Source organism: Dermochelys coriacea, chromosome 1 (genome assembly GCF_009764565.3).
Source record: "Dermochelys coriacea isolate rDerCor1 chromosome 1, rDerCor1.pri.v4, whole genome shotgun sequence".
Lineage (NCBI taxonomy): Eukaryota > Metazoa > Chordata > Testudines > Dermochelyidae > Dermochelys > Dermochelys coriacea.
The window spans coordinates 135271140-135298782 of NC_050068.2; the positions used below are offsets into that span (position 1 = coordinate 135271140).

General features: G+C 39.2%; 1 protein-coding gene across 10 annotated transcripts in view; it reads right to left on the reverse strand.

Annotated features, from left to right (window-relative positions):
* Nucleotides 1-27643, reverse strand: part of GPM6B (glycoprotein M6B) — a 148715-nt gene that overhangs the window by 11785 nt on the left and 109287 nt on the right. For 6 of the 10 annotated variants that reach the window (XM_038387269.2, XM_038387267.2, XM_038387263.2 and 3 more), the window contains exons 2-3: nt 3555-3741; nt 1027-1183 (exon numbers count right to left, since the gene is read on the reverse strand). In XM_038387269.2, coding sequence (XP_038243197.1) covers nt 1027-1183; nt 3555-3741 — 344 coding nt within the window. Of the gene's footprint in view, nt 1-1026; nt 1184-3554; nt 3742-18948; nt 19069-27643 lie in introns of all 10 variants that reach the window. The other 4 variants (XM_038387261.2, XM_038387273.2, XM_038387264.2 and 1 more) reach the window with 1 other exon arrangement.

Consider the following 27643-nt stretch of genomic DNA (forward strand, 5'->3'; position numbering starts at 1 on the left):
GTTTCTGTTCCTAAACCATGAGGAAGCTGTGGGCAAGAATTTTAAGTTTTTATTTTTTTAAGTGTACAGATGGAAAAACCATTTGGAACTTATTAAAGGTTTTAAATATTTCATCTGTATTGAAAACTCCTCGTGCAATCTTGAGTCAGTTACTTTCTCTCTGGGCCTTGGTTTCTCATCTCAAAATGGGACAGTAATACTTGTCTAGCTTCCAGGGGTGTTGTGAAGCTTGATTCATTGATATTTGAAGGACTTTGTGGCCCTCAGGTGGAATGCGCTATAGAAATTTAAGGATTTTTTAAAATAATCCCGCATAAACTACTCTCAAAGAGTTTTGTAGTCCCTACTCTGAGTCTCTAATGCCGTAGTTCCCAAACTTCTTCTGTTGTACTCCTCCTTACCTGTAATGGAACCTGTCCAGGCCCCCTGGGAGCAGGGCTGCAGCCAGGAGCGGAGCTAGAGCCAGGGCCAGTGCAGGGAGCCTAGGCTGGAGCTGCGATCCAAAGCTGCAGCTGAGGCTGAGGGCAGAGTGGGGTGGCGCTCCCTCCCTACCTCTCATGAGGGCAGACCTGGGCCCCCTGTATCTCCCTGAACATTCTTCCATGCCCCCCTAAGGAGGCACGCCCCTCAGACTGGGGACTACTGCTCTAATGCCAACTCCAAACATCACGACTGTTTAAGGCCCAAATTTACCTCTCACCAGGGTTAAGCATTACAAAATGTACAATCTACAACCATGAAGTTGAATTTAGAATACGTAAATACCTAAATAGCTCATTCTGCAAAGTTTGGATCCCTCTAAGCTTTCCCAAAGTGCAAAGAGAAGATGGGTCTCAGTGCACAATTCTGAGTACCTCTCTCTTTGGTGGGTATGAAAAGTTTAACTGGGCAAAAACATTGTGGTGCAACAGCATAAGAGAGTCAAACTAAGCCAGATCAAAGATCTTCGCTAATGTGAAGAAAAATTAAAGGCAGTTACTATTCTTACTTTGGATAGCAGGGTGACAGCAACAGTACTGTACTCACCATTCCACTGATGCATCGGCCACAGGCTGTTGTTTTGAACTCACCATGTAGCTCCTTCACAGCACTTGTTGTATAAAAGCCTTCTGCCAAAAGGATTATTCCATATAAGAAAAAAAACGATGCAATGCCATAGATTACATACTGCATTAGCTGTATGCTAAAATGGAAGAGGAAATAAAGGTTAGTCAGACTTGAAGTCACTTTAAACCAAAGCAGTCTTACCTGATTATATTAAGGATGAGCAAATTCATTCTGCCAAATACCTATTCAAATATTGTGGATCTGTTTAAAGAAGAGGGTCAGGGGTGTGTGTTCCAGCCTTGCAATGCTAATTTTACAGATGTAGAAACTGACATGGGAAACTAATGTGCACCAGAGGGACAATGGTCTAGGGCCTTCCTGGGAGTCAAGAGATTTGGGTTTTAATCTTGCTTCTTACACTGACTGGGTGTATGACTTTAGGACAGTCATGATCTTTGAGCCTCAGTTCCATGCCTGCAAAATGGAGATATTTCTATATTTCATAGAGTGTTGTGACCCTTAACTAAATGTTTGTGCTGTGGTACATGTGTAGGAGCAAAATGCTTGAAGTGGCAAGGGCTAGAAGAGAATTCGGATATTCTGGCCACCTAGCTCTGTGCTCACTCCTAAGGGCCATGTTGCCTGTAAGGAGACAGCATCATCAGCTCCAAAATTTACACCCTTCTTACACCCCCTACTCAAATGCATCTGCATACATATTTTACAGTGCATGAAAATGATGTGATATTTTCCTGAAAACATGCATATGAGCATCACTGTTAAAATTAACAAATTCTTCAGTGCAGGAGTGAGTCCATAGTTTCATAGCAAAGGTACAAGAATATCAAGTATGGTTAAAAATACAAGCCAGGAGTTCTAACCTACTAAAAAATATCTGCAGGTAATTTTAAACCCCTCCAGCTAAATTTGTCTATTTGTCTAATCTCTTGGCATTTCTCCTTAGGCTTCCACAAAGCCTGTGTCCATAGTAATTCAAGTACCAATTGCTCGTTTCCTGATACAGTGCTACTGTAACCATGGTTGCTGATGTTGGGTTGATGATAGGTACTTGGTCACAACAGCCCTCTCCCATGGGCTGCTATCAAGAATTCTTGCAAAGCTTGCTCCCTGTCGTTTGAATTTCCTCCTCAATTAAACAAATGAACCCTGTTACTTTGCACATTAGGCTTTGTTACACTCCTAGTTGCTGAAGCTCAGCTAGTGATGCTACATGCCATTGCCATACAAGCTATGGTTCTGCTGCATTTGTAGAGCCCTGCAAATCTTTGGATCGTGGATCAAATGTGGATACAAATTTTCTATCCATGCAGGGCTCTACACATGTATATAGCATGCATAAAATACTAGCACCTTGTCAAAGGGTTTTTAGATACTATTAGATAAGCTCCTGACCTAGGGTAAATGGTCACCACACAATCAAGGGCCAGGTGAACAAGATTGGAGGAGAAAAGCTTTTTTTCTCAATAAATGGGATCCAGAAGTAGCTCATAAAATGAAGTACAGGCATAGCTGTCAAGAAGAGGGGGAAAGACAACAGGGAAATTTCGAGAGTCCATGTGCCTTAAAGTAAAAAAATGACCAGGGGAGCATACCAGGATCCTACCCAATACACCTCTTAATCCCCCTACACCAATGGCCTCATGCTGTGGGCTAGAAGAAATGGCTTGGCAGAAGAGGGCAGCTAAGCATAGTTACAAGGGCTCTTCCTGCCCACTTCCAACAGATGAGTATGAAGTGCTCCCATCCCTTGCTAGCCCAGGAAACACAGGGCATGATCCCACTGCTAGTAGAATTCTCCAGCCTCAAATCAAAGCTCTTGGGCATTCTGTGCACAGTAGTGCACTTCCCGCCTCACAGTCTGCTCCTGTCCTATTATTGATCATGGGTCTTGGAGCATTGCTCATGTAGTTGAAATTCTACAGGGCTCAGTCCTGCACTGTGCCTCTGACTGGTGCAGCTCTATAGCATGTGCAGAATGAAAGAAAGCATCAAAGGTGTTCCAACACAGCTGGCTGACTCACTTCACAGGAGTGAGTGTCACTCTTGTTTGCATAAAATTTGCCTTCCCCATAATCAGTTACTAGAGATGATGCACGTAGATCTGCACCAGTGATGATGGTTTCCTACATTCTGCTCCTTTACATTTTTAGGACCCTCCCATCAGCTGGAAATAGCTGACGTTTTGTATTTGACTCAGATCCAGCTGTTACAGAGGAGACAAACTGTGTTTTCATTAGGACTTTACACCTGTTCTTCCTGTTTTGTCTAACAAAAGTCATTCAGGCTGGAAGTATATGCTGAATCTTTGTGCATGGAAGTGATAACACTAGATATTTTGCCCTGTGTGTATATCATTTAGAGAAAAGAGCCTAAGCCTCTGAGTTTGGCATTTGCGTTTGGATCCATCTCTAATTTCAGTTGTGTTTGCATTATGCGGTGTTTTGCTGGAATTCTTCCATGAAGTAATGGAAGAGGGGCATACTTACACTTCACTCAGCAAAGCATGATCACTGGAGTTTGTGGAGAAGTGTTGTTCAAGGATAGATACGGTTCCAGTGAGAGCCACATGACCACAGCCACAAAACAATGCTACCCCAGAAAAGCAGAGAATGGTTGCCACAAGTGAAGCATATGGAACTCCTCCCAGGCACTTAATGCAACATTCAAAGCAACCTAAGCAGAAAAGATGAAACAAAGGAAACATTATTAAGCACAACAGCAAATTATGAGGAGAACAACATTCACTTTTCATTTAGTACAACCACTGGGGGCTGGCTCAAATTTAAAAAAAAAAATTGGCAAAGTGATATGTGGAAAGCTAACAGATGATGCAAGATGACGACAATTCCTGCTCTAGAGCAATGACCTTCAGCTTTGTCTGTGTGAACTCAAAACACATAAGTGGAAATGGGTTGAATTCTCATGTCTTTGCAAGATCAAGAAGAGGTCATTGATGAGTTAGCTCATCAACCGAAAAACAAAAATCCATTTAGCTAAGTGAGTCCCTCTGATCTGATCGCTCTCAGATAATACACTGCATTTAAAAACTATTTGTAATAATAAGAAGCGTCAGTTACACTACTGCCATGCTCTTTAAGCACGTCAAGGAAGTGAACACACAACATGGGGAAGCATTTGGGAAAGATGAAATATATTTTATACTTCTACTGAATGAAGGAGTTCTATGCTCCACGGTCTTCAAAATCCAGCTACTGCACACTTTGTCTAAGGACTGTGTTTTTATGAAAAGTTAATATCTGTCCTGAAAACAAAATTATATAAAAGCTATTTTATAAGCCAGTTTAGCTACCTAAAAGCCAATGGAACTGAGAAGTGGCAAAAAGGAGAATATTTGGAATAAGAGAATCAGTTTTAAAAAGGACAAAATATATATTTAAATAGAAAGCAGAAATATTAAAGTGAATGTTTGGCAAATAAATTAAGACTGACGTTTCCTTTTCAAAAGGAATATTGAGGTCTAAACTGTACTATCCAGAAAGCATAGTTTTGTCTCCAATTTAACAGAAAAATACTGGATGTACTGGGTCAGCTGGATGAAAGCTACAGTTATACCACCACAGTATCAGAGACATTGTGATAAGGTAAATTCAGTTGCAACTATCGGATTCCTCCCGATGGCACTGCCTGAAAATCCATTTGCTTGCAGGAATGAGTAATGTGAATTGGAAACAAACAGAGTTATGTGTGTTATAACGGTAATGGCAATCTATACCAGTTCATTGCTTCAGGGTGAGAGCATTACACTGGCTAAGTATTCATCATTAGTGTAGGTTTCATACAATTGTGCAAAGTATAAACCATTAGGATATTACTCAATGGAACTACCAGTGTTGAATGTAACAGAACAGCCTGTTTCTTCCGATATATGGTACAAAATGAATCATTAACCATTTAAAATTTATGGAGACAATTGGATGGTGCAAACATCACAACTTCTGTCTCAAACTCCAAGAAAAGATCAGCAGATCTAGGCCCACTAAAGAAAGTGGGTTTTTTTCCCCTAACATCCCGATCTTCCAAGTAACAAATGAGTTTTGCAACAGGCTCGTCCAGGGGGCATTTGGAAATAATGTGCGTACAATGACAGAAAACCCTCTAATCGTTTTATCAATGTAAGACTCTTCGTTTTAACGATCTCTTACAAAATGTCCCTGTCATGCTTAAAAAGCTATTGCTACTTAGATGTCTTATGAAATGCCACTTCAGTAAATGCATACAAGATTTAATTATATAGAAGCCAGCTGGGGAAGCTTTTACAGTCAAGTCCACAGCTGGAATCCATTCAGAAACGAACTTTCTTCGTGCCTCGAATGCCACAAAATGAATACAGACAGCTTGATGTACTGCTTAGCCTGATGGGGTGACGGGAAGGAAAGGAAGCGTAAAGAAAGCTCAATGGGAAGAAATATAACCACCACAAAAAGAAAAGGAGGACTTGTGGCACCTTAGAGACTAACAAATTTATTTGAGCATAAGCTTTCATGAAAGCTTATGCTCAAATAAATTTGTTAGTCTGTAAGGTGCCACAAGTCCACTTTTTCTTTTTGCGGATACAGACTAACACGGCTGCTACTTTGAAACATAAAAACCACAGTACATCTCATATCACTGAGGTCCGAAGCTAAAGCAAACTTCAGAATGACAGATCTTGCAGGGTGATATGGCAAATTTGCAAAGCAAGTTTAAAAGGAACAATATAATCACAAGTCCTTTCCATTGTCCAAACAGCATTCTTGGGTGTTTAACTGCAGAACCCAGGCACTGCAGCCCCTCTCATTTTATCATTCTGGCTCTGCATAAGTCTGATTTCTCCTCTTAACCTGTTGCTATTATAAAAATCTTCTTTCATGCTGGAGGGTAGGATGTCTGGCCTCCTTCAGAGTCAACATCAAAGCTGCTCTGTGGGTCAAAAGGCAAATAGTTCTGAAGAATAACTTGGCAAAATCCTTAAATCCACATAGAACCAGGGCTAAAGGTTACTCCCAAATCTAGGTCATTCCAGTAGACTGGGCACCCCATGCTGTGCAGCCTAGTTTGCCACACAGTCATAAATATACTGGACTTGAAGTGTGATCTCTTTTGATTGCTCATTCAGGCAGATCACACCATTTCATCAACAGCCCCTTGTATTCAAACTGCCAGCAGTGGATGCCCCAAAGCTTTCAAATTCTTGTCTACAGCAGACAACGGTGTTTATGGCTCAGGGCTCCTACAGCACTCTACTCCACAAGAGAAAAGGCAGCACCGTCCTTCTGGTGGCCTTTACTGTGTCAAGGGCAAATCACTGACAAGATCCCACTTGATCCAGTCCGTAAAGCTACAGTGGCGTTTTGAGCCAGACATTAGACAAAACAGAGCCCCAGCAACCACCAACTCTTTAACTCTAGGCCAACTGGATAACTGGGATACATACTGTCTTTGGTCCTTGGACAAAAAGACACCTCCAGCCCTAGCTTTAAACAAGGAAATACTGTCAATGGCATATTTCCATGCTAGACATGGCAGTATGTGCGCGTGTACACACATGTTCAAACAACAACTTTTACAATGGAGTTTATACACAGCTGTTCCTATCAAAGGGTATCAGCTTTGCAGAATACACACCACCTGTTCGAGGCATTAGACTGCCAGACCGTCCCAAATCCTCATTTTAATATGACCCAGTTAAAGAATGTTTGCAGTGTTGCCGTAACACACAAAGAATGTACTTTTTGGAGACCCTGCATTCACATCAATGAAATCTGATAGTATGAGGTTTTTTTCCTATATTTTATTTTATTTTTTACAGCCTTGACTACCAAAATACAACCTGGAGAAGCTTTTCAAAACCAGATACAGTAAAAGCTGTTATCCATCACTTTATCAACCAGAAAGCTCTATTAACTGGCATTTTTGATATCTCCCAATACAAATCTTCAATCTAGTAACTGGGACTAGTATACTGCCCAGGGGGTTATGCAATTGCACATTCTGCACTCTACTTTTATGCAAAAGAGGCAGAAGACAAGTAAACAAGCTGATATCAGGGATTTATTCAAAAAAGCAGCTTCCAGGGTGTGTCATAGGGTTAGTACAGGAGATCAGCCCAATCTCCTACACCTTCTACATCAAAAAGAAAAGGAGTACTTGTGGCACCTTAGAGACTAACAAATTTATTAGAGCATAAGCTTTCGTGAGCTACAGCTCACTTCATCGGATGCATCCGATGAAGTGAGCTGTAGCTCACGAAAGCTTATGCTCTAATAAATTTGTTAGTCTCTAAGGTGCCACAAGTACTCCTTTTCTTTTTGAGAATACAGACTAACACGGCTGCTACTCTGAAACCTTCTACATCTACAGTGATAACTGATGTTGATAACGATGACCCTGAGGCACTGCAAGATCCTGAAGTGCCTTCGGAATCAAAGAGGGGTTAAATTATGTTCAGTATCTTTTTAGTGTTAAGTGTATTTTTAGTGAACTGGGTGTATGCCATGTGCTGCCCATAGTGATATGTAGTGTCATAAAAATCTACTGTATAGAAAATTTTACCTGTATACACCTAAGTGCTTCAAGAAATCAACTATTCTGCAATGCAGTACTACTACTGGATTGGTGAGTACCTGTATACTATTTTATACTTTATTCATTTTATTGTATTCTAATTCTTTGAAAATTGGTATTCCATTGGTAAGTGTAACTCTTATGTAACTAAAGGAGTACTTGTGGCACCTTAGAGACTAACAAATTTATTAGAGCATAAGCTTTCGTGAGCTACAGCTCACTTCATCGGATGCATTTGGTGGAAAAAACAGAAATGCATCCGATGAAGTGAGCTGTAGCTCACGAAAGCTTATGCTCTAATAAATTTGTTAGTCTCTAAGGTGCCACAAGTACTCCTTTTCTTTTTGCGAATACAGACTAACACGGCTGCTACTCTGAAACCTCTTAGTTAACTGGAATTTTTGACTAACCGGCACCCCCAATTCTCCCAACATGCTGGATAACAAAGCTTTTACTGTACTACTATTAGTTCAGACAAAATTAAGGATTATTTTCTTACCAAACTTTCTAGGCTAGTATTGGAGTACATTTCCATTAAACATGGAGGTCCAGAACTTCAGCTGGTCTACTGAGCTATATCAGGTTAAGGCAGCTGAGAATCTGGCCTGGAGAATTTGATCTTTCTAGATGCAGTTTGCCTTGTGCTCTGCTATGTTTCTGAATCAGTAGGCAGCGAGTTACCATACAACTGAAAAGCAGTGGCAACTTTGTAAATAAATATGAAATAAGCAGAGTAAGTTGATAACAGATTCTGCTGCTGAAGCTGCGTATCCTGTAAACAATGTTGTAGTATTTAGTATGATTTGGGAAGTTTATTAAAAACTTTTTAATAAAAAAATCTGTTTGGCACAAATTCTGCTCTGTCTTTACTTTGCACACAGATAATACCATGCAATTTTTAGCACTCTATACACCCCAGCAAATCAGCAGTGTAAAACAGTTTAAATATAAACCATGCATTACAAATACACATCAATGCATCTGGCTTTCAATGGCCATTTTGTCTAAAACATCACTAGAATCTTTTGTGCAGCTCAGCAGAATAAAAACATTTTTTGTCCTCAAGCTTGTGAGCAGAAGTTGCCATGGAGGCAGGTTAATAACAGCCCAGTGATTTGCCCAGAGCTGCTTGTGATCCTGGCTACAGATTTAACACACTCTCAGAAGGAGGCCAGCTAAAACAAGGACTGAGATTATTCTCTAGGGAATGAATGCTATTAAATACACACACATATACAACTCACCCTGAATATTTCTAACTAAGGGACAAAAATAAATAGAGGGGAAAGAACAGGAACCAACTATTCTTTTGTAGTCTCTTGGAAAAATATCTGTCACAGGAAACTGTTAAAGGATGAACCTATACATAGAAAGTCAGCCATGATACTGGTTGTTCATATAATTATTCTTTGAGCTGTGATGAGCAATATACCCATCAATAGCTCGGAGAGGAGACTATATACAGACCACTGAATATGTGCAGAGCTTTAGTCACACAATTCCCATTAATGCCAATGGCAGTTGCATGGCCAAACCTCTTTCAGCACTGTGAAGGTGTACCTGATTTAAACCCAGAAAAGCAAGGAAATGCAGAATTAATGGGGAGGGACTTTCAGACAGCAATTCTCAATCTGTAACTCACCCTGCTGAGGTAAGTTTGGGGCAAGATTACAACTTCTCTAATAGGGACAATGCAGCCTTCCGTACAGTGGACACAATGGGGTGAGTTTACGACACACAGCACTTACCCTTGTCCTAAGGACCTATTGAGGCTAACTCTTGAGCTCTCAGATTTCAGGGTTTTGATGAGTAAGTCAGACACTGGCTACCCAAAGTCAGACAGACAGACCAGAGTGATTGAGCAGGATAATATCTGCTGGCCTGCTCCTTTGCCAGCCAATATCTCACCTGCAGGAAAGCAGTGCTTGTTTTCTGAAGTTCAAACTTCCTTCCAGGCTTTTCTAGTGCCCCAGCAAAACTCAAGCATAAAGAAGTGATGTGATATAGCACAGAAGTATAAATAAGGAAACAAAAACGCAGGAACGGAGAACAATCAGAAATGGGGATGGAAAATCTGAATTTCAGGGAACAGTCAGTCAGGGAACCAATCTGCTGCCCTCTCTTGCAATTTTCTCTAACTCATTACTTCCAATTTTTCCTCCCTTGCACACCTCATTCCTTCCCTCCATGTAGTTCTGCCCAGCTCTCCAGAAAGAGGAACACTAGGCACTATTTGCTCCCTCATTATGCTGTGTTGGGGGCTGCCAGCCATTTATATAACCACGGCACAGGCTATAGCAATTCTAAACTCATGAAGTTTTGCTTCCATGGATGCCCCGCATAGGCAACAGAGGTTGGGATATCTACTGTGCTGAACACTGGGTTAAAAGGCAGACACTTAGCTACTTTTTGAACAAAACAGGGTGGGAAGGATCTGGGGTGGGGTGAAGCAATGGGTGACATTTTAAATTGTTACTTTATGTACAATAATGTGTGAGAATCTGTGTTCATTACAATGGAGTTACTCCCAATTCACATACCAATCTGAGAGGACAATCAGGCTATTCACATTTTTCTCTTATTTTCCCAGTATCTAGGTATCATCTGCTTTGACTGATGCCCCAGCATGAAAAATGCCAACCGTGTCTCAGTCACTAAGGACCTCCACTAGACTATGGAATCTGTGTTGGTGAAGGCAAGTGCCAATTTGACTTTTCACTATATGGCACGGTTTTGCAAATCTCTACCCATAAAGGCTTTATTCACTCTGTGAAATGCATTTTATATCCCAAAGTGTGCAGGATAACTGGGGGGAGGGAGCTGCATGTACTGGTGCCATATCATAGACCAGGGGTAGCCAACCTGCGACTCCGGAGCCACATGTGGCTCTTCAGAAGTTAATATGCGGCTCCTTGTATATGCACCGACTCCGGGGCTAGAGCTACAGGCGCCAACTTTCCAATGTGCCGGAGGGTGCTCACTGCTCAACCACCAGCTCTGCCATAGGCCCTGCTTCCACTCCAACCCTTCCCGCCCCATCCCCTGCGCCTGCTATGCCCTCGCTCCTCTCCATCCCTCCCAGAGCCTCCCGCACGCCATGAAACAGCTGATTGAGAGGTGCAGGGAGGGAGGGGGAGGCGCTGATTGGCGGGGCTGCCAGTGAGTGGGAGGTGGAGCTGATGGGGGGCTGCTGATGTATTACTGTGGCTCTTTGGCAATGTACTTTGGTAAATTCTGGCTCCTTCTCAGGCTCAGGGGTTGGCCACCCCTGTCATAGACAAAATGAAATGTTCTTGACTCCTTTTCCCAGCCATAAACATCCAGAAACCATCTGCATTTGATGTGATATTATCAGAAAAGCATATGCTGGAACATCTCCCAAAGCAGGAGTCAATAATCTGGGGCAACAAGGGGATTGTGAGGGAAAATCTTCAACACCACAACGATACGTTGAAAGTGTGTGTTGAATGTTTCTCCTCTGACCTTTTCTATTTGGCACAATCAGCAGTTAGCCCTAGAATTGTAATTTTTAAAAGTTACAAGCAAGCCTCTGTTAAGGCCTATGTTCCGTTCTTACCTTGTCCCACTCAATTTCAATTGTGCAAACAAATTATAAAACTTAACTCGATACACTAAGCCAAAATCCTTGCTTAGGTACTATAGAAAGGCGTGCTGAGTTAATGGTGAACTCAAATGTCGCTATTCATATGGTTAATACTTAGCATGTGCATAAATCTTTGCAGGACTGGGCCCTAATATTGCATGTTATAAGAAGAAGAGCTTAGGCCCCTTTGTGTTTTGAAAGAGCACTGTCTGTGCACACCATTATAAACTATCTAAGGGTCCTGGTGCACTAAGGATTAACCTTCTGCTGCAGGTACTATATATTTCATATCAATATTTTCCTTTACACGTACGCTGATAAAAAGCTGCTATTGCAGCCTTTCTAGCTGCTACTTTTCAATCTTAAAAGGAACCAACTCATAATAATGATTAACTACTTTGGAGAACCAACACGGTTTAGTTCAGTGGTGTCCAACCTTCTCAGCCTGAGCGTCCGACATATTATTTCAAGAAGGTCAAGGAGCCACAACAATACTTTGGGGAAGATTCTGCCCTGGCAAAGTGGTGTGTTAGAGGCAAATAGAGGATTCATAGTCCCTTGGAGACAATAGGTATAGGAACATAGGAATTGCCAGACTAGATCAGACTCAAGGTCCATTTAGTCCAGCATCCTGTCTCTGACTGTAGCCAGTACCAGATGCTTCAAAAGAAAGTGTAAGAACATTACAGTAGTCAGATGTAGAATAACCTGCCCTCCACATATTTCTGATCCTGATCTCTCGTAGTTAGACTTGTACATTAAATCTCGTGCTTCAGGGTTTTCCTGTCAAAACGTTTGATATCATTAATGATGGTAACTCTGGATATTCTTGGTATTCATATAAATGTCCAGTCTCTTTTTGAAACTTGCTTAAATTCCTGGCCTTAGTGACTTCTTATGGCAATGAGTTCCAGAGTCTAATTACAAATTATATGAAAAAGTATTTTGTTTATGTTTTGAGTTTGCCACCTTGCAATTTCATTGAACATTCTCACACTCCTGTATAATGAGACCATGGAAGTTTCTGGCTACTCTATCCTGCACTGTGGCTGGGACAGAGAATCAGGGAGCCATCACTGATTGTTGGTACTCAACATGAGGAAAGGGTGTCAGAATCTTACCCTTAGGTTGTAAGCTCCATGAGGCAGAGACCCATCATTTCTTATTTGTCTGTAAGCCCCCTATGTACACCTCTAGAGCTGTGTAAATAACTACAATAGTACTAACAATCAACTGCTAGATATAAAAGAATATACATCTAGACGGAGTTAAGACCACTGACTTTTTTTTCTAAAGTATCTTAGCAAGGAACCTAGAGAAATTGGGCCTTCTGCATACTCTAACAACAGGGGTCTCACAGCCCCATTGCTACTGAACAGGGGCAATTGTTTGTTTCATTGCAGAAAGCAACAAATCTGCATTGGAGAAAAAAATAACCATCTGATTAAGTCAAGATTTTGCTCTGCGCCCTTAATTTCAATGCAGCATGGTGAAGAAGAGTCTACAAAGAGAAAGCACTTTTTTTGAATTACTGCCTTATCAGATTGCATTGGATTTATTCCAGAAATACTGTTTCTGATAGGGAAAAAGAATTCCCTCCACTGCAGGAATCACTCAATTAAATACTCTGGCCTGTGTTATGCAGGGGTCAGACTGTCCCTGACCTAACGGTCCCCTTCTGGCCTTAAAAACCTATGAATCTATAGTAAAGACAAATGCACATTTTTCCAAATTAAATCAATTTGATGCAGTTCCAGTTCTGTGAAATGGTCCTTCAGTTTGTAAGTATTCAGAAGATGGCCCATTTTAAGGCAATATGATTTATACAATATGAAACACGGATTCCATGTTTGTCACATGCATCAATTCTAGGCTGCTAATGATACATAACACCAAGCGTAAAACTACTGTGACACATGAGACAATAGGCCAAGAGCAGTTCTCTTGTTCCAGTTTGGTCAGCCTGAAATGAAGGTCCAACAACTTCATTTCTTGTCAACAGAAGAGACAGGAACTCTTTCCAGCCCATGAGACAATGCATTTCAAAGCAAGGCTGCACCACCTCTGAAGAGAAAGAAGTTGGTCAACTTGTGCTTTAAGAGAGGATTTACTTTGAACAGTCTTAACTGAGTCCATAATGGGGGATATTTTCTCACTCATTTCTCTTACTATCAGTTATTTCTGAAAAATGCAACCTCCTATTAATCATTGTATCACTACAGTATTTTAAAAGAACTTCCTTGATAAAAGTAGTCTGAGCTCTATTGCTATAACTTTGGCAGTAATTTCTCCTGAAGATTTGTTCCAGTACTTTGCAGCACAAATTTTTTCCAAGGACTCTTGTATGTGGAGGTGTTAATCTACATGCAGAATTCAGAAATCACTCCACTGGAAAAAGTTATCAGTCTCAGTCCAACTCCGGACGAGGCTGCACATGAACAGCATACACAAACCCCAGAAAGAAAAGGAGTACTTGTGGCACCTTAGAGACTAACAAATTTATTAGAGCATAAGCTTTCGTGAGCTACAGCTCACTTCATCGGATGCATTTGGTGGAAAAAACAGAGGGGAGATTGATATACACACACAGAGAATATGAAATAATGGGTTTATCATACACACTGTAAGGAGAGTGATCACTTAAGATAAGCCATCACCAGCAGCGGGGGGGGGGGGGAAGGAAGGAGGAAAACCTTTCATGGTGACAAGCAAGGTAGGCTATTTCCAGCAGTTAACAAGAATATCTGAGGAACAGTGGCGGGTGGGGGGGAGAAATAACATGGGGAAATAGTTTTACTTTGTGTCATGACTCATCCATTCCCAGTCTCTATTCAAGCCTAAGTTAATTGTATCCAGTTTGCAAATTAATTCCAATTCAGCAGTCTCTCGTTGGAGTCTGTTTTTGAAGCTTTTTTGTTGAAGGATAGCTACTCTTAGGTCTGTAATCGAGTGACCAGAGAGATTGAAGTGTTCTCCAACTGGTTTTTGAATGTTATAATTCTTGATGTCTGATTTGTGTCCATTCATTCTTTTACGTAGAGACTGTCCAGTTTGACCAATGTACATGGCAGAGGGGCATTGCTGGCACATGATGGCATATATCACATGGGTAGATGTGCAGGTGAACGAGCCTCTGATAGTGTGGCTGATGTGATTAGGCCCTATGATGGTGTCCCCTGAATAGATATGTGGACAGAGTTGGCAACGGGCTTTGTTGCAAGGATAGGGTCCTGGGTTGGTGGTTCTGTTGTGTGGTGATGGCTTATCTTAAGTGATCACTCTCCTTACAGTGCGTATGATAAACCCATTGTTTCATGTTCTCTGTGTGTGTATATCAATCTCCCCTCTGTTTTTTCCACCAAATGCATCCGATGAAGTGAGCTGTAGCTCACGAAAGCTTATGCTCTAATAAATTTGTTAGTCTCTAAGGTGTCACAAGTACTCCTTTCCTTTTTGCGAATACAGACTAACACAGCTGCTACTCTGAAACAAACCCCAGAATTTGCAATCAGCCTGCCATTTCATATTTTTTATTAAAATAGTCCCTCTTTCTAATCTCTCCCTCACCCTGATCTCCACCCATCTCCTCATGCACACTAGTCATCTCTCAGTTCTAGGTCAGCCAAGCCAGCTCTAGACAACTCTGAGCCAAAAGGTATAACAAATTAGACACAGGGCCAGATTTACAAAGGTATTTAGGCATCTAAAGAGGTAGACAGATGCCCAGTGTGATTTACAAATGTGATCACGTGAGCTAGCACCTACCTCCCATGGACTTCTTAGGGGCCTTTGTAAATCTCACCCTGCATGAACTAGAGTTTCCTGGGTTTACTTGTGAAAAAAAAAGAGAACAACTATTTTTAATAATGTTTGTGTTTTAATCAAAGGTTAGTTTCTTACCTGTAAAATTTGACATTTGAGTCTTAGATCCCCCAGTCTGGAAGTGGTAACTTACCTCACAATGCATCAATGCCAGCTATAGCCAATAGCAGAATAAGACTTTTAATCACACTGGATCTCAACCACAGCTACCAACCGCTTCTCCAGTTGACGCTTCCTTAGCTACAAGGAAGTAAACAAAAACACAATCTCTCTCCCTAGTAAAAAGAAAAGGAGTACTTGTGGTACCTAAGAGACTAACAAATTTATCTGAGCATAAGCTTTCGTGAGCTACAGCTCACTTCATCGGATGCATTCATTGGAAAATACAGTGGGGAGATTTATATACACAGAGAACGTGAAACAATAGGTGTTACCATACACACTGTAATGAGAGTGAGCAGGTAAGGCTTGAATAAAGACTGGGAGTAGATAGGTCATTACACAAAGTAAAACTATTTCCCCATGTTTATTCTCCCTTCCCCCCCCCGCCCACTGTTCCTCAGACGTTCTTGTCAACTGCTGGAAATGGCCCACCTTGATCATCACTACAAAAGGTTTCCCCCGCCCCCTCCTCTCCTGCTGTAATAGCTCACCTTACCTGATCACTCTCGTTACAATGTGTATGGTACCGCCCATTGTTTCATATTCTCTATGTATATAAATCTCCCCACTGTATTTTCCACTGAATGTATCTGATGAAGTGAGCTGTAGCTCATGAAAGCTTATGCTCAAATAAATTTGTTAGTCTCTAAGGCGCCACAAGTACTCCTTTTCTTTTTGCGGATACGGACTAACATGGCTGCTACTCTGAAATCTCCCCAGTAAGACTCCTACTTAAATATAATTTTTTTAAAAAGGAGGTGGGGGGCATGGCAGGGAGAGAGATTTTCAGACCAGTGGATCTAAGATTCAGAAGCCAAACCCAGCTTTTCAGCACCAATATGGAAATAAGGAGTCTTTAGAGAAATAGCTTATCTAAATACAAAAGAGGAAAATGAACCACCACTATAAAGACCTTTGGCCAGTTGTAGCACCAACACAGGTGAAGATGTGTGCATGGGCAGATGCTTTGCAAATTTCCCCCTGCTCCTGAGACAGCCTATATCCTTATGGAATGATCTTAAATCTTGATGGGAGGGTGCACCTTCTCATGCCTTTATGCCTATCTAAAGTAGGCCCCAAAAAGCCCAGTATTTTTAGGAAGAAATCTAGGAAGAGAAAAACAACCATAAAACAAACAAAAATCAATTCATCTGGAAGAATTTCCACAAGAATGCCAATGTTTAAAACAAAGAGTTTTAAAGAAAGACAGACAATAAAGTAGCATTTAATTGATTAATTAAAAATTCAAGCAGATAGTTGCTTATGTAGAGATCTAGTGAAAGGAGCAAAATATCAAAAGGAAAACAAAAAGTTTGCTCTTTTACCACCACCTATTACAGACACGGAAAGAGAAGATAAGCAAGGTTGCCCTAGGAAGAAACTGTACATGTTAGTAGAGTTGGGAGTGTTTTCCAGTGTACTGTTCAGTGCAATCCAAAACAAGAGAGATTCTTGTACCGGCTCTGAAATGAAAAACATCCATTGTTCTGATTATGTTCCTCTTTCAAGGGAAGAAGTAGCATTTCATTATGATTAAATAATCATTGGCACGGAGATTGGTATCCTTGTTCCAGCCTTTTTCAGTGTAGTTGGTCTGTTACTATTCTCAGTTTTCCACTGCACAGCACATCTGGAGAGATTCAGGTTTCTTTACATCAGAGCGATCAGAAACTGCGTTTCCCACATTAAAATGTCATTTTCAGCCTCTGGTTTGTTCAGGTTACGCCCAGGACCTCTTGCACCTTCAACTCTTCGTTGAAAAGCCCCTGAAATATCTTAGCATTCCCAAACACAACGCTTATGTTTGTATTTTAGCAAGCCTCCTAATTCAACTAGTGTCCGTGGACAGACCTCAGCTTCTGGATTGCAGTGATCGTTGGTTCTTGAAGTGGATTTCCTTTAATGATATAGACTGACAGCTACCAGTGTAATAAGGATTTTGCTCTGAAGTAGTTGAGTAAAGATTTACAGAATCTTTTGGCTACTTCTTCTAAAGTATAGAGACAAATGACCTGTAGGTGCATAAGCTTCGTAAAAGATGGCTAAGATAAGCATTGAACTTGTGAATCACGATCTTTGCCTCTAATATTCTTCAATGTTTGATCTGAAAAAACATCCAGATGAAAAAAATATCTCTGATGGAAACAAGGCCTTCTTGAAATTTAGCATCAGTATATAAAACAGATTGATCACATTTGTAATGAATGCTGGGCTTGTGACAAAGAAAAGGAGCTTTTAATAGCCACATCATCTGTAGAACACATCAGAGGTCACCACATCTCAGAGACTTTGCAATCACAAACAAATGTCTTGAGCCACTTCAGATCTAGAACTAGACAGAACTTGCCCACTTTCGGGTGCTATAAAGCACTACGGATAAATCTGCTGAAGTCTAGCTAAACCATTAATAGTCCATAATGTTTTTTAAATGATTCCGTACATAGAATTGTCACCTTGAACATAGCTAGAAGATTTCTGTATGCATTTAGCCGTTGGTTCCCCTTTGGGACTTTGGACAACAGTCCACATCAGATATTCTTCTATATACCTGGCCATTCCAAATCCGTTCTCTCAGAATCTAGGTAGCAGGCTCACAACTAAGACTCCAGCAAGAAAAAGGTCAGTCTGGTGACTCTAAGACTCAGACATTAGCTGAAGTGGAGATCTGAAAAGGTACCTCAGAATATTGTCAGCCCATTGTATTTTAAATTCTGTTTGGGATGTTATGCAACAGTACTGTTTCTACTTTTAGGAAATATAATGAAGAGCCATTAACAGCGCAAAGTATTATTACCAGTATCAAGTTCTCCCTCTACCCTCCATAGCTGAGCAGAATAGACCTGATCAACCAAATAATACATCTGACTAATTTAGCAATATTTTTGAATATACAATTTGACAATAAAAATATGCACCCATTTCTAGCATACAGATTAAGCCTACCATGGAAAAGAGCATTTGAAGGTCTAAAGAACCAGGCCATCGGGTTATATAAGGGAAGGGGCTAAGTGGAAAACTTGGTGAATGTTCTCCAAATGTAGTGCTCAAATCTCTGAATGGGATTAAATAGATCAGCTTCATCCAGGGAAGAGGCTGGTTGGGCAAAATAACCTTACATGTTGTTTGACCTGAGACACTTCAAAGGTAATTTTCAAAAAGTGCTGAGTGCTCACCCTCTGAAAAATCAGGCCTCCATTTTAGTGACTCAAGTTGGGCATCCAAAATCTGACATATGCAGAATCACTAATCACTTTGGAAAATCTTGGCCTCAGTCTCTCTTTAAAACATGACACACAGAGTTGTTACTGGAAAATGAGCTATTACGTGAAATACTGTTCAAAGAAGCACTTGATAGGAGACCCACTGCATTAAGTATTGCTCTCTCTTTGGACATGGAAGCCAACTGATGGACTATAAATTATATCATCATCAGTTTCTTCCTGGGTTGCATACACAGCAATACTATCCTGCCTTGGCTGTGGACAGTTTTGAAATGATTGCTGGCAATACAGTTAACAAAAGGACATCTATAATTGCAAGCTACTGCCTTTCCAACACTAACAGATTAAAATTAAAGTTTATTTCAAGCAATCATGAGAAAAATCAGACTCCTAACTGACTACGAAACATAGAAAAACATTTTTGAAAAGGTTACAGCTACTGCAAATCATATTTGTACTACCGTATTTGAACTCTCCATTTAGATTTCACCCCAGCCCTTTATTTACCTTGAATCCCCAAAGGACTAATATTGCCTCTCAATGCTGGCACATGATGGTACTGGTGTGGCCTTGAACTCCTGTACATCCAGTGGTACCTGCCAATTTCCATTTCTGGTCTGGTGATCACTGCCAATTTTAGGTGGTAAAACGTCAGTGTCTCCAGCAAAAAAAAAAAATTTGTTAAATACTTTTATTCATTTAATTTTAAAATTAAGTGGAGAGTCCAGAAAAATATGCTGAGGTTTAATAACTGAAATATAACTTATTTGTACCAACAAAGAGGAGGAAAATCAACAGAATAGGCTGTTAAAGTTATGAACTAAAGACCATTACTGACACAAGAATGTTTAAAACTCCTCTAGGTTTTGAATGAACATAAATACATATTAAAACATTCCAGTCTGTTGTGGTCTCTGATCACCAAAACTCACTTACCCTACACTAACCCCCTTCTCTTTTCTGGCAAGCAGTCCCTTCTCTAAGAGAGAGGGCAGAAAGGGAAACAGAATTGTGAGAAACCAAATATCTATTTTTAAAGTATCCTAAATCCAACAGAGTTAGACAATTACCACCAGATGTAGAGAGAGACACACAAACACAAATCTGTCCAGTGACGCAAAGTTAACTTCTTAAAACAAATAGATTAGAAAAGCTACTCTCACACTGGTACAAATTTTGACCAGCTCTATTGATTTCAGCAGAGTTACTCCAGTTTTACAAATGTACGTGTGAGCAGAATTTGACCCATTACTGTTCTCTCCCCCCCAGTCCTTTCTCAATTGTTGAGAAATTTCAGTAGTGTCACGTCATTTCCAGTCATATGTAATGATCTGTAATTCGTTGGGAGAATTCTTCAAAGCTTTACTGCTCCTGAGCATCAAGGAAAGAGGCTATTGGCAAAACAACATCAAATTGCTTTTGGATCAACATTTTTTCACCTTGCCTGGTTATGAATTGCCAGGCTGTCAATTAGGGTGATCAGATGTCCTGATTTTATAGGGACAGTCTCGATTTTGGGGTCTTTTTCTTATATAGGTTCCTATTACCCCACCCCGATTTTTCACATTTGCTGTCTGGTCACCCTACTGTCAATGCAAGATGGATCATTTCTTAAAATACACTGGAAGTTCCACTTTGTAGTAGCTACATGAACAGGTAACTGTCATCTTTGTCCAAAATAAATCTTATTTAGCAGCATTTCAGCAGGTGGATGAGATATAGCTTAGGACATTACAAACAATTACTTTCCAAGAGGTCAGAGAAGCAGGTTGCTAAAAAGATAAGGTACCACAAATTTCTAGTCTAAAAACAGAAGTATATGGTGTGATTCTCCTCTCACACTGTTTTTATACAGGTGTAACTCCACTAACTTCAGTACAGTTCCACGAATGTAAATCAGGAGTGAGAGAAGAATCTGGTCCTATGAGTCCAGTCATCTGTATCTAGGAAGATGGGAAACGAAATTATATACACATTATATTAATGAATAATCTGTTGGTAGTATTACTACCTGATGCAAAAGAGTCCTTGGAAGCAATACCAAGTTAACATCAGTGGATTCTTTAATGAATGCTTAGTAGTTTATTTCCTCTTGATCATTTTCTTCTCTTTGTAATTTATGCCAACAGCTTTATATATAGCCCATATTTTTCATGAAAGAAGTTATTCTGCTTCATATATTCTGTTCTTCTACTTGGGGAAACCTTTCCCATTCCCCCCCTCAAACAAAAAAAAAACCCAAAACAGAAGTTCGACAGCCTACATATTCAATTACTTTTCAAATGTTTTCTAGTGCACCTTCCAAAAATGATTATGTATCCAAAGGCAACTCCTGCAACAACTTCCTCTCCTCCTGTTGCTCATTCAGTAATGATCCTGTTTATGCAATCACAATAGATGCCATAGTAATTGAATGCAATATCAAAAATAGAGAATGAAGGCAGAACGCACTTGCTGATACTGTATAGTACTATTCATTGTTTCTCATATACTTGCTTTCCTCAAACATGCAATGTTCAGTTATTATTGTTTGCCATTTCTCTAATGTACATAAAACCGCTAGTTTGTTTTTTTTTTAAATAAAAGATTACTAATTACTTTTTGGAGAAGAAAATGATATAAAATTAGAATGTGGTTTAAGAGAAAGCATTTTTCATCATAAAAGAGAATTTAAATTCAAATACATACTCTTAAAACATTTAAGATGCCAGAATACTAATATAATACTAATATAAACTCATATAAATAAAAATAAATGGAAAGGCTTTTATCTTGTCAGACGTGAGGTCAGAGTTCTGGAGTTCCCTTACTCTACCACAGATGCCAGTTGGATCACTAATTCTTGTTGGAGAAACACTGAAACCTAAAATCATGAGCTGGCAGGTAAGTATAAGGACTGATTTTTAAACATCCTCTTATTTAATTTTAATAGCAATGGTCAAAACTGTCTTTTTTTTTTAATGAAAAGGCATTTTTGGAAACTAAAATGTTCATGGAAATTTTGAAACTTTCTGGTTTTATGACAAAGCCCAAGAATTTGTAACTGAACTATTTCTAAATTTCTAGGGAAAAAAGTCCAAAATTTGTTATTTCTTTTCATCAAAAGTATTTTCATAAGAAATCCGACAGACTTTAGTGTGAGCAATGATGGCCTCCATAAATTATGGCAGAACTAGGCCTTAACTCTCCATGTTTTGTTCATGATTTAGTATACTAAATAGCACTGAATATTTATTTCAAAAGTATTTCGGTTCATTTTTAATGGAGAAAATTATAATTCAGTGGAAGTTGCACTTTTAGGATTACTTTAGGTTACTATTTAGGTACAATGATTAGCTATAGCTGGATATCCTTTTTAGAATTTGTATGTCATTTTGAAACTATTTACATAGTTTATGTATCATGTCGCACAAATACTAGCTACAGGTGCTCTAATTTACAGTTCACACAACTATATACATCTATGGTAGTTCCTGGGGTCAAACTCTACATTTCTTTGTTGTTTATACATCAATGAAAGAACCATCTGTGGTCTTCTAATAAAAAATGTGTGTGGGAGATGAGGTGGATGTGGGTGGGGGAGGGTTAAAACGGGCCATGTAGTCTTGATATGGAGTAATTAATCACAGAAAATGTAATCTGATCATTATTTCCTAAAGGAGATTATGAAGAGTCTCCTCAAGGGAAGTGGTGAAAACTCCACCCAACAATTATCCAGTGACTATAATACTGGGAGCAAGACTAGCCAGGTAACGGGAAGGATTAAGGATTACTGTAGATGACATAGTTGGTCCTCTTCCATGTTTGCTCTGATTCCATGACAATGCTCTGTATGGTGCCATATCATGCCTATTGTGCATGTACAGTGCAATCTGGTTTTCCATATTCTGTATCACATATGTCTAAGTCTTCCTTCAAGTGATCATTTGGGCAAACTACTGGGGATACGCTCTTTTTAAGATATTCACTTTTTAGTCAGAAATCAAATCCTACTAATTAAAACCTGAATCACTAGGTTTGACACATTGTTATCCCTGTCATATGTAACGGCCAAGATTTTCTAGGCTAGACTCCAAAATGTTTCACTTCTAGATTTATAGTTAGGCACTTCTATTTAACTGGCATTGTTCAGGAGGGATGAGCACCAACAAATCCCACTGAAATCAAAGGGAACTAGGGCAGCTCAGCACCTTTGAAATAGGGATTTAGGAGCCTAACAATTGAGGCCTAGCTTTGAAAACTTTGGCTAATAAGTATAATTTGTATAAGATGATGGGTTATTGTGTTATTCAAACAACCTAAAAAGAAAAAGCATCTCTTCTTTGATGGGCTTTTGCACATTCCTGCTTGTGGTGCCTTGATCCCACATGTGGGAATATGCAGAGGTTCATCTTGAAGAATTTAAATTACAGGTAAGTAATCTTCACTACTTCTTTGAGTGAGCTTGGCACATTCTCATTTGTGGGATCAAGGTACCTGAGCCACAATCTTCATATCCATCAAGTCACCAAATGCCTAATCTTTATACAATCAAGGGCTTCCCTCAAAATGATATTAACCTTTAACATTAAGAAGTCAATTATACTTGTTGTATACAGTAGTATAGCCGTATCAGTCCCAGGATATTAGAAGACAAAGGTGGATGAGATGATATCTGTTATTGAACTAACTTCTATTGGTGAGAGAAACAAGATTTCAAGCTTACACCACTCTGTAACAATAGGAACTGGATTTGTGTTAACACACCATAAATATTGAACAAGAAAAGACCCTAACCATTCATCTCCATTTATTGGATAAACAGAAGTTGGTTGAATAAAAGTTACTACCTCACCCACCTTATCTCTATAATGATACTTAATTATTTTGGTTTTAAACTACACACATTTTGCAAATTCACACTTTTTAAAAAGTTGGTATAAAACATTATAAAAATTGACATGTAATTGTATTGTTTTAGGCTAATATATAATCATGAATAACAAAACTCTTTGTTTGAAATCTGTCACAGCAATTCCTAATTATGAACTCCATTTTCACTGATTAAGTGCTCCCTTCTAACCTACAATCAACATGAATTTCCAGCACAACTGCTCAGATTTTTCCATCTATTTTTATAATACAGCATATACAATTGGAGCTTTTTATGCATTAGTCTAATACAATAAAACTATTTCTCAGGAATTGCTTTTTACCAGACCTTCATGCCTAATTTATTATGGTCATTCACAGCAATTTTTTGGCACTTTTACAACTTAAGAGTAAAATTTTTCATTGTTGCATGAAAAAAGCAAACTTCTTGTCTCTCTTAATATGTATCTGGAGGCATCTCCTCCACCGCTGATACAAAACGGCATTTCATTTTGCCCATTTATTCCAGCTCAGTGAATCTACCTACCTAGTCCTCACGTTTTGATTTAATTTAATGCCTACAAGATAAACTGTGTCATTTGTAATAATTTGTAAACCCTCATCTTTAAGTGCATTCAGTCTGTTCCGTAGCTCTGTAAAATATCTGCTCAACATTTACATGAGGTCTGCTCATGGTGTTTCTCTCTGATAAGAGCTGTGGATATGCAAACTAAGCAATAATTATTTCCTATCTCTGTGAACAAGGGCGTTGTTCAGCTTCCAATTAAAAAATCAGGGCAGCGTCATTCTTGTCTATCTTGAGAGAAATAGCTCTATGAAGGATGTTGCAAATCCAACAGCTGGACTATGCATCATTGCCTGAAGGGGGAATACTTTTATGATTTAATATGAACCCTGAATTAACTTACTTGCAATTTTCGAATGTACTCGTAACGTAAAAAAGATGTAATTTGCACAGTCATTCCCAAATAACTAAATATTTTTAAACACTTTGGGGCAGATCCTCAGCAGGTGTAAATTGTTGTAGCTGCACTAAAGTCAATGGATCTATTGCTGTTTACACCAGCTAAGCATCTGCCGCATTATATTTACCATAGTTTGAGAAAGCACGTGAATTGCACGTATGCCGTAGCAATATTTAGTTGCATAAATGTGTAGATACTGTAAGTAAACCACAACTTCACTTGTTGTCCTGCACTGTTATACAATGTTATTGTGCAACATTTTCTACGGAGGCAAGGGTGGCTGAAGTATACTATATGCTATATCGTCCTCTCTTACCTCACTGGAGTGCTGATTCTACATAAAGTTAATAAATGTTTGTATTGCTATTGTTTTTGTAAATGCACTTTGAGATCCTTTGATTTAAAAATCCATAGAAATGTAGACCATCATTAATAGTGAAAACGGACATTTTTCCTACTGTGTTATATACACTTCAAATTAAACGTTTCTTTTCCCCACAGTCTGCGTGTACGCACATGATACTGTACATGAACTTGGAGATCTAAATGGAGATGAATGGTTAGGATCTTTTCTTATTCAATATTTATGGTGTGTTAACACAATCACAGTTCCTGTTGTTAAAGAGCAATAAGAAATAAAAACAAACCCCAGCATGTCTGGCTTATTTTATTTCATTTAAGTTGGCAATTTATTTCTGAAAGTAAGGTTTTGTAAAAAAAAAAAAATTGTGATTTTTAAAAGAAAATATTGAAGGGTATTCACATGCTTAAAAGATCTCAGAATCTAATAGCTCCAGTTTTCGGCACTGGAGTAAATAGCAAGATATTCCAAAAGGCTCAGTTCCTATTTAGGCACCTACATGAAATGGCAGGATTTTCAAGAGTGCCCAGGAACGTTCTCAGCACAGTTGCCAATTTTCACATGGTAAATGAGCACCCCGACTTTCACAATAAGCCAAAACTCAAGCTAATCCCATTTCAAAATCAGGCCAAAACAAGCCAATCCCTAAGAACCCCAACACTCTATGTGACTAGATCCCGCCGGTGTGCAGTCTGGGACTATGATGGGCCTGCTCTGCACCCCTGACACTCTCTCTTCCCACCCTTGCCCCTGCTTGTCGGGAGCCGATCAAAAAAAAGAAGGAAAAAAAAAGAAGCAACAAGCTTCAAGCCAAACAAGCAACTCATAAGCCAATTAAGCCAAAAATGAGCTCAATTTCTGTGTTTTTTCCCCACGGGTTTGGGATGTCTGATTCTCAGTGTGAGCTACCCCAGGTGCTGGGCTCTTATGAAAATCCTGCCTCTTCATTTAGGTGCCTAAATAGCGGCCAAACCCTTCTGACAATCTGGCCCAAAAATCTCAAAAAAAACCTCAATGCCCTTCCTCACTGATTATTTGTAGAAAGGAACAAGCAAGTTAACCTGGAGGATTATTTTATTTCATTGTTTAAATTGAGAAGAGGCAACCAGTTCTATTCTTCATATTTTATTGCCATGCATAGTACACTGTTTGAATTTATGAAAGGCAATGCTGAACTGAATGAAGATATAACTTCACAGTGTCTGTAAGGCTGTATGTTACTTTCATAAATGATGAAGTAGGCAAGAATAACAAAGTCATAAAAATACTAAATGCATTTAAATATCATGTTCAGTGTGTCAAACTAGATACAGGAAAGCCAGGAAACACTGGTAAAATTAAGGCTCCAAGTCCCTTCTGCTTGCCCCTTTATGAAAACAAGACAGTTTATCATTCGTCATGCATATCAGCCTTAAGTTTGATAACTTGTTTAAAATAATGAATATTCTCTATATGCTGTGTTTGGGGATTTAGGCAAGGATGAAAATCATCATCTAATCATTATTGGGTCTGCAAGGGACGTTATTTGTGATGCACAATATATGGAAATAACATTTTTAGAGCTGGTAAATATTATATATACTTAGACTATTTAAAATATATATTATTTACCTGGTGGAAAGGAAAACTTTAGACCTTTTAAAATTATCTAAGTGACTGAGATGGCTCTTTTAATCAAAGTATTGAGGATTTATACTTTGTACATTAATATGTATTCTAAATTGCCAGTAAAGTTGGTTGCTGCCCATGCATGGCTTTCAAAGTTTAATCTCTCGGCATTGTAACGCTTTTTTGGAAAATCCCTAGGGGATTATGTTTTTCTATGGTCTAATCACTTGCCAAATTTCATTTTGTTGAAATTGACACTGGTTTCGAATTAGACTAGAAAAGAAAAATAAAACTTCAAACCAGGGAAACAAAATATTTTTCAAACTCTGGTATCAAAGGTTTTCACTATGTATATAATTAAATGCTTGTTTATATGAAAATCCCCTAAAATCTAGTGATATAAATTAGCAGTTGAACCAGTTGATATATTATAATAGCTAAGAAATAATACATGCAACAGGTTCCTGAGGAGATCTCATTATCTAGGTATTGTCAGGAGTTCATAAGAAAAAACTTAAGATAATTTTTCTTAGAGCCGTTTCACTCAGCAGAATATATTGTACCTCTTGGTACAATAGCCTGCTACATTGAACGGCATGAATTATATGGCAGTCTGATTCCAAAATGTAACAGTCCTTCAGTGGTGGAATTTATCCTGTGAAGTGCTGGACTTTAGATCAATCAATCACGTGGAGCACTCAGATTAAATTAAGTCTCTCTCCTACCACACTGCCAATTTCTTATCTCAGAATAATACATTTGGAACTCTTCTCCCCATCAAGGAGCAATTCTGGATATCACACACACACGCTGGGACTTCAATGTTGCTTCACTCAGTGCGCTATTCTCTTTTTTCCTACCATAGGGAAACAAAAGTCTATGGAGTAAAATGTAGATGATGAAAAGGAATTAAAATCAGTCTGCTATCTGGCACCAATCTACTGCATCAAGGCAGCTAGGGATGTCATTCTAAATGGGAAGAAAGCTACATGTTCCTGTAAACTAGGTCTCCCACACCGCATTGCCCAACACTAAAGCACTGCTACATGGCTTGTCTCATAGTGAAAATTTCTGATTATGGCTTTCAGGACCCTACACACATTTTCTCTCTAAACTAATTTACCGGAACTGATCAAAGAAGGAGCAACAACAAGGCTTCTTTTGCAAAAACACACCATTTTAATGGGGTTGGAGAAGGTTCACAGCGAGAACATATACAGAGGGAAAGATTCCTTCTCTATTAATTTGCTGTCAAGCCTTACAGGGGAAAAAAAACCCTGAAAGCTAGAAAGATGCAATAATGATTGTTTAAGAGCTGTTCTAAAAAGAGTGACAAAAACGGTCTAACCTCTTTAAGTGCCCTCAATGAAAAGATTTAAACAGGCTATTGTTAGAC